A 7,829-nucleotide genomic window follows, 5' to 3' on the forward strand; every position below is an offset into this window, starting at 1 on the left:
ACTTTTTACAAATTTCATTGAAGTTGAACTCCATTATATACAAAAAAGGTAGTAGGCTTAAGCTAAGAAGGCTTCAGAAAGCACAGCATACTATGTTGTGTAGATGTGTATCTGTGGGTCGAAAGGAAGAGGTGCGTGCTCCACTGAATTAGTAGTGGGTAGATAAGAGGTGAGAAAATTACGCTCATGTGCCATATGAGTTATTCGTGGGCTATGTCCTATGCATGCACTTAAAGTAATATATATGTACATATTCAGCATTTACGAATAAGTGTTAGGATTCCTACTTAAAATGAGTTTTTTTGAGTGTTTTGCTTATAAGCAAAATATGTATGTACAAATACACCTATAAGCTGTACGCTACTATATTTACAATAACTAATGTAAGCCTAATTAAGAAGGTCGCGGTACACCACATTCTTAGTATGCACTGTACCGTGGAGCACTCTGGCTGGAGGGACCAATAGCTTGATATTTTCCCTAGAGCGAACTCTACTCAGAGCTACATAGAGTTGTCCGTGAGTGAAGCATTCTGTCCGTAAGTCTACTCCAACTAAGTCGATGGTCTGCCCCTGGCTTTTATGAACACTCATTCCATACGCCAACTGCAAGGGAAACTGACGCCTCACCACCGTGAGAGGTGATCCAGGCAACATAGGGAACTTAAAGGTAATGCGTGGAATGCCAAACGATTCACTGGAGGTAGCCTTCCGGACTCTGACAAGATTAGGGCTGATAGACTGAACTATTACCTTCGTACCATTTACAAGCCCCTGGTCAACGTTGAGGTTCCTCGTTATAAGGCAGACAGCTCCAACTTTCAGCCTTAGCTTGTGTGGTGGGACTCCTTTTGCAGAAGCTTGGTTTAAAAGATCCACGTCAGCTTCGAGAGGGTCATCAGTTTCCTTTTCAGTTGAGTCGTAACTCAGCATTTCGTGTATCGGTCCAATAAGCATGTCCAAAACAATGTTGTTTATTTCGGATACATTAACATTGAGTGGTGCCAAAATAGCCCTTTTGGCACACTCATCGGGTTGGGACAAAATGTGCTCTGGATATATCATGTCAATTAGTGCTTTTGAGTCTGTGACAGAACCAATGCCAGGTAAAGCAACAAGATCTTCTCGTTTGTCATTAGCAGTTGTAAAGGGGACTTCTGGTGCGGTGCCATTACCGATATCTAACAGAAACTTTGAATAGTCAGGATCATTGCGTGTCCGTTGAGGCGTTTTTAAAGAAAATATTTTCATACGGCCCCACAGACAAGAACTCTTGATAGATGCATCGATCACGTCATTTGGCGTTCGGGCTGATTCAACCACAGGTGGTGTTTGCCTAAAATCCCCTGAACACAACAAAATTTTGCCGCCAAAGGGGTGGTCATTTCCCATGAGATCTTTAAGCGATCGGTCAAGCAGTTCTAAAATGTGTTTGTGCATCATAGGTGCCTCGTCAAACATTATAAGCGATGACGCTCTGATCAGTTCCGCCCTCTGGCTGCCGTTGGTAAGGTTCCATGTGGCCGTCCCGTCTTTTAGATCAAGGGGAAGCCGGAACATGTTATGTGCCGTCGTTCCACCGTCCATATTCAGAGCAGCAATACCTGAAGATGCAACGCACAACACTACTTTGCCCCGTGCCCTAAGATAAGATGTTATTACCTTGAGCACGGCTGTTTTTCCATAACCCCCCGGTGCAGAAAGAAATATGGATCTGGGGTTGTTTGGAGTTGATGCTTGCTGTTCTGACAAGAGTTTAATGTATTCAAACAGAGCTCGCTGTTCAGGGTCTAGCTGAGGCAGCCATTCATCAACAAACCTCTGCTGATTCTCTGCACTGTAGTTTAGCAGTTCTCGGCCGAGCTCAGTTGTATCATCCTGCACGTCCGGCAGACCGTGGTCGGTAAGTTTAAAGCCATTGCGTCTGAGACATCTGTCTATTTGTATAAGTCCTAATTTGTAAGCCTTTTCATAGTCGTCAGGATGCCTCTCAATAAAGTCTTCACAGATTTTGTCTCTAAACTGGTCCCAAAGCAAAGCACCTGGGGCTCCAACATTGCACAAAAGGACGAAGAAAGATCGGAGCGCCGGCCCAGTCATGAACTGGGAAGCCTCATCTAAGCAGTCTCTGTGTTCCCTCTCATTGTCCACGAGCCCAAGCTCCTTTGCAGCCTCTTGAAAAGTTCGACAATGGGGCCCTCCCCTGAATTTTAGATCATCGAAACCACGGCAGGGCATTGTTGCAAGTAGCACCCGTAGATAATACAGCTCCCCCTTGTTTGGTGTAACCCAGAACAATCTTGTTACCTTTTCTTTTATCTGCCTGCGAGTTATGAAATGTTTTCCATCCCCATGATCGTATACTTGTACTTTTGATGCGGCCGGGCGCTTTGTGTGGACGATAAAATTTTCGTAGAATGACTGATAGGTAAGGTCATCAAAAACAGGGTCTGCCGGTCTTTGCATATAGAGCAACAGTTTGCTCGTAGATGCATTGACTGCCTCGGCCTCATTGCCTGGTCGAAACATGACGGATTGCTCACCTTCTAAATGCACGGGAAGCATTTCCACTGTTGGTTCACACACGGTGAGGTCAAAATCCAAAAAGCGCCAACAGGCATCGCTTGCTCCTATCATCCTGCGTGTTGCATATTCCTCTGGTTCGTCCTGCTGTTCATGAAGCGGCAGGACTCTCACATTTTGAAGCGAAGAGCCTTTTGCCAGGTACTTGAACAGATACTTTATGACCTTGCGACTGCTTGAAATTTCCAGGTTTATGTGAGCTTGGTATCTTAATAAGAGGTACGGGTTGTATGGGACAACCCAACCATCGTGTACAAGTATTTCCCTGTTCCTGACTTTCATTGGTACCTTGTTATTGTAATTTCTGCGGTAGTGAACAAACCCTTTCTCATCAATGTGAGTTGTTTCAGTTTCTGATTTTGGAAAGAACTTCGAACACTGAGATTTCTGGCTGTCCCAACATGGAAAATCGGTACGATAGTTAGTGCCACATGGTCCATGAATCATATGCCGAAGCACCAACTCACGCAAACGTCCACCAGCTTCCTCTGGCCCAGGAACGTCTGCTCTTATAACTCTGTCGATATCAGCTGATTGGATCGGACCCCCATCCTCCACCTTTATTGCAATGTGAGCATGAGGAAGACCTCTCATTTGAGTCTCAATTACATAAACGACGTAGGCGACTGGACCAAAGAGGGCACCGCTTCTTATGTCCCTCAACAGATCTTGGAGTTTAATGTGAAAAATCCGGCAGCAGGTGGCTGGATCACACAGATTTCCGTGCCGCAAAGACTGTTTCAGCTCGTCCCACTGGCCGCAAGCTGTGAAGGTAAGAAAAAATGTTGGCTTTCCTTTGCGGGCTACCAACCCCATAGAGTTGTGGTACTGTGTCCGCATGTAACGTGGCGAGCCCGTAAAAGATGCTGGCAAATAAATTTTTCCTGCAGTCACTCCACCTTCCCCAGCGATTGTTTCATCAGCGGCTATGTCATTAGCCACCTGTCGAGGGTTCAGTTGCTGCTCCAACTCAGATAAAGGAGCTACCCTTGTTCCGCCCTGGTTTCCTCCTTGTCCCTTCTGACACCGTGTGACATATCGGAGACGCTCTTCCTCAAATCTTGCAAACATCTCAACCATCCATGACTGAGAGAGACGACCTAGCTCGAAAAATCGAGGTTGGGAGAGAATAAGACATCTCGTGTATCTGTACTGTGAAAGTTTCTGGCCCATGTTATCTAGTTTGTTTATGTGCCAGCCAAGGGTCCCGTGGGGGAAAAGCAACGGGTATTGAAGTGGCTCCAACAACGGGCTGAAAAGGTCAACGTAGGATGGAGCCCGATCTGCCCTTTTCCAAACAGTCAGCATGCGGGGCCCACCCGCAGCCGCTTCGTCTGTGTTAAGAATTGCATGCACCTCCATGCCCCTATTTCTGTCTCCTAAAGCTGGGCCGTGAGTTGACCGGTTGGTGAGTTCGAATTCAAGGCGCGCATTGAGAGATTGTTCTTGGCCAAGAAGGCGGAACTGTGGAATAAATGGATTGACTTCTTGAAGATATTCCTTCACACCAGTGATGATTGCAGGATTAAGCTTGCGGTTTTCAGTGAGAGCCAGGCGTTCCGCGCCATCATCCAGGTACAATCGGCAGTGGTTTATATATTGTTGGCTATTGCCATAACTGAACCTCTGTCCCGGCGCTTGTAGGCTAAAGATACGATGGTACATGCGACCCTCTATTTTAATGAAGGAGAGGCCACTAGGGTGCTTGTATCCACCACTGACACCCATAGCACAAAATGCAAACATATCATTGTATGCTCGAGCCCTTTCGAGGAACGAAGGCGCTGAATACAAGTCGTGATCCAAGGGAGGAAGATCAAGAACATTGTATCTCCCCGCCCCGCAACACCACTTTTCCTTCGTTTTTTCCTCTTCAAACAGCGAGGCCCCACAATGAACGCATCTGTAAATGTCGTTCGCAAACAAGTTGGGTTTCTTTAATTTGTGGGGCAAGATTTGGTCCAACTGAGCGCCAGTCCAGTATCCGAAGGGTCCATCCTTTCGCACTGCCCGGCGCATTTCCGGCGGAAGGTGCTTGATTTTGTCATTTTCTGGATGGGCAGCCCTGTAACGTCTGTCTATTTCTGCCCGTTCGTCGGGGTGGTTTCGTCGGTAATTGGCTTGGGCTGTTCTGTGCTGTTCAGGATGTAGTTGTTGATAAGTAGCCTTCGCTGCTCTGTGTTGTTCAGGGTTTCGTTGCTGGTAAGCAGTCTGAGAAGCTACGTGTTGTTCCAGGTTGGTCTGTTGGTGGCGTGCCTTTGCGTTTCGGTGTGGTTGTGGATTTGCCTGCGTACAAGTCTTGTTGGCCTGAAGTCTGCTTTCCCTATTTTTCTCATAATACAGTCGTGATTTCTCTCTCTGCTTTTCTTTGGCAGAAAGAACCGTCTGGCTCTGGGGACGGCCTTTATTTATCTTTCTAGGCCGTCCGCGACCCCTTTTTATCGGAACAGGAAGTGAGAGGGTCGATGAGTCAGAATCTTCATCGGACTGATTAGAAAGATCCCCATCCCCTGATCTTGCTAAGACTGATCTTTTTCGAGAACGAGGCAAATTGAATAAGTCTGTTTTGGAGGTGGAAGGGTTGTTGGAATGTTGATCATCGTTATTTTGAACAGGCGAAACAGGTATCTGAGTTCCATTGCTTGTGTTGGGTGTTTTGTTACAAACTTTCCCTGTTGCACGTTTTCTGATGAGCAATGGTACATCAGACTCACTGTCTGAGCTGCTGGCAGGTTGGCTAGAGGGGCACGTTCCGAAGAAACGTACCCGGGTAACCGTGAAAAAGTGTAGTGAATCATCATTAACAGGTGGATGGTTAAGTAAAAAGTCACTCAACGCAGCCACTGTTGTTAAGGAAAACAAACGAGCCACGCCGCAGTCATCGTCGCGCCCATGAGCGCTAACAGCCTGAGGGTCAAAGACCATGAACTGATCGCCATTTTCCCAAAAGGCTACTGTTCCTCTTGGCGCAGAAAACAAAAAGCCGCTTCCGGCTGGCGACTGCTGGAAAGCAGATGTTAGGTGTGTTTGCAGAAAAGCCACGGCATTTGGTTTCTGCTGTAAGCTTTGTGGGTAAACGTGGGCGAATATTGTCACATTGTCTACTAAATGAAGAGTCGCAAATCTGATCCGCAGGAGTTCGGGTAGATCGCATGGCATGACATGAAAGTCATGTTTGCGTATGCGACAAAACAAGCTGTCACCAGTATGAAGAATATCGTCTAAAGTTGAAGCTTCGAACCGTGTTTTCAAGTGCGCAAAGGCGAGGCCCACCGTTGATGTGACGACAGATTGGCGATTTAGTGAATGTTGAAAAAATAGTGGATCTCCTTGATGTAAAGAAGCAGAAGCACACAGACGATGCGCTGTATCCTCTTCATCCATATCAAGGCAAAAACTCAAAGTATCTCACCGCCAGCCGGCTAAACATTATAAGCCAAAGATGTTTGTAAAATAAGAAACGGGAGTTCAGCTGCGTTGAGGTACACAACAGAATTGGCATTGGTTGGCAGAAACGAAGATTCATTAGCTGCTTCAAAACTGAACGAAGGAATTCTCTCACAAGTCACACAGAATAGAAACAAGGCGATTAAACCAAAGAACCACCATACGCTCCTGCGCTTGCACAAAGAAGAAATTGTGAGCAAGGCAAAATAATTGATGGCTCACTGCAAAATGTAGAATCGCTGACTGCTGAGGGACAACTGCGTAAAAGCTTCGCTAAGTGCTTGGAAGGATCCACGTGATGCACCCGGAGGCTCGGCGGTGACTGACGAGACGGGGACGCTCGCGCTCGCTACGGCAAGCAAGTTTCCGGGCGCACAGCCCGGCAGCCAGCCAGCTAGCCGGACGCACAGCCAGGCAGCCAGCCAGCTAGCCGAGCGGACAAGCAGCAGAGTGGTGGGGCAAACAGGCGGACGGGCAGAGAGACTCCGGGACAGATAACAGGGTGGGGGCTAGGGCTATTTCGTTCGCCACACGCCGACGGGAGAGAAGGTGCGGGCGAGAGCGCCTGTCGGGGAGTGGTGGGGGGATCGGTTCGGGCTTCGGGTGCCGCCGGTTGTATTCGGCTAGGCGTGTTCGGGTCTCGGGCCCAGGCACAGGCCGCCGAAGCCCGAACCGATCCCCCCACCATTCCCCGACAGGCGCTCTCACCGGCGCCTGCGCTCCCGTCAGGGGCGAGGCAGGCGACGGGGCAATGTTGCCAGACGTACCACCTTCGCGGTACATGTACCACTATTTCGATCTCCGTACCACCGTACCACCACGAGCGATTCCGTACCACACTGCAAAAAATCAGTGTCAGATCCGGACCATGCTACGGCGTTCCGTATACCCCCTGAAATGGCCGTACCACTCCTCCCATAAGAGCCTGTGCTTTGTAAAGCGTGCTACGGAAATTTAACGGAAAATGTACCGCTAATTTTACACCGGAGGTTGCCGTTCCGGTTTTCCGTTTGTGAAATAGGCCAAAATGCTCTACGGACAGTGAGGAACGGACGCTCCGTAACGCAAAGTTCTCTGACGAAACGCATGAAACGGTCACTCCGTAGGGATACGGACTGGCCGTTACACGTTATCCGTTATAGAAATTTGAGTTACGGAGTGTCCGTTCCTCACTGTCCGTAGAGCATTCTGGACTATTTCACAAACGGAAAACCGAAACGGCAACCTCCGGTGTAAAATTAGCGGTACATTTTCCGTTAAATTTCCGTAGCACGCTTTACAAAGCACAGGCTCTTATGGAAGGAGTAGTACGCCGGATGTCCGTATCACCATTTCAGGGGGTATACGGAACGCCGTAGCATGATCCGTATCAGACACTGATTTTTGGCAGTGCACATTTTCCGGGAAAACATCGGATTATGTCAGCACGCAGGCAAATGGAACTTTTCGGGCGCCTGGGTCGGGTTGTCGTTCCCCAGATGTCGAGCATGTAATCCTTTGCCTGCGTTCGTGACCTATTCCAAGAAAGGGGGCTCTGGTCGGACAGGTCGGACAGTGGGGAAGCGGGGAACACGGCCGCGACGGGAGTGAGGCGATTATACTGTGAAATTGAAGTGAGGGGGACTGGAATTTTCAGTCATTACACTTGGAAGTGCAAAGTTTGCAGTCTCCACACTTCAAATTTTGAGTTGTCCACGAGAAAACCATGCGAAGAGAAAGGGGCTCCGTGAGCTACTCCACACTTAAAGTGTAGAGACTGCAAACTCTGCACTTTCGCACTGTAGCCACAGTACCAACTGG

The 7,829-nt window shown here is 48.3% G+C and overlaps 1 protein-coding gene across 1 annotated transcript; it reads right to left on the reverse strand.

Moving 5' to 3' along the window:
• Positions 1-389: 389 nt before the first annotated feature.
• On the reverse strand, positions 390-4,310 carry LOC117642399. Its single transcript, XM_034380547.1, has one exon. The coding sequence runs from the start codon at positions 4,308-4,310 to the stop codon at positions 390-392; it is 3,921 nt and encodes a 1,306-aa protein (XP_034236438.1).
• Positions 4,311-7,829: the final 3,519 nt, after the last annotated feature.

This window comes from Thrips palmi, unplaced genomic scaffold (genome assembly GCF_012932325.1).
Source record: "Thrips palmi isolate BJ-2018 unplaced genomic scaffold, TpBJ-2018v1 HiC_scaffold_16, whole genome shotgun sequence".
Classification (NCBI taxonomy): domain Eukaryota; kingdom Metazoa; phylum Arthropoda; class Insecta; order Thysanoptera; family Thripidae; genus Thrips; species Thrips palmi.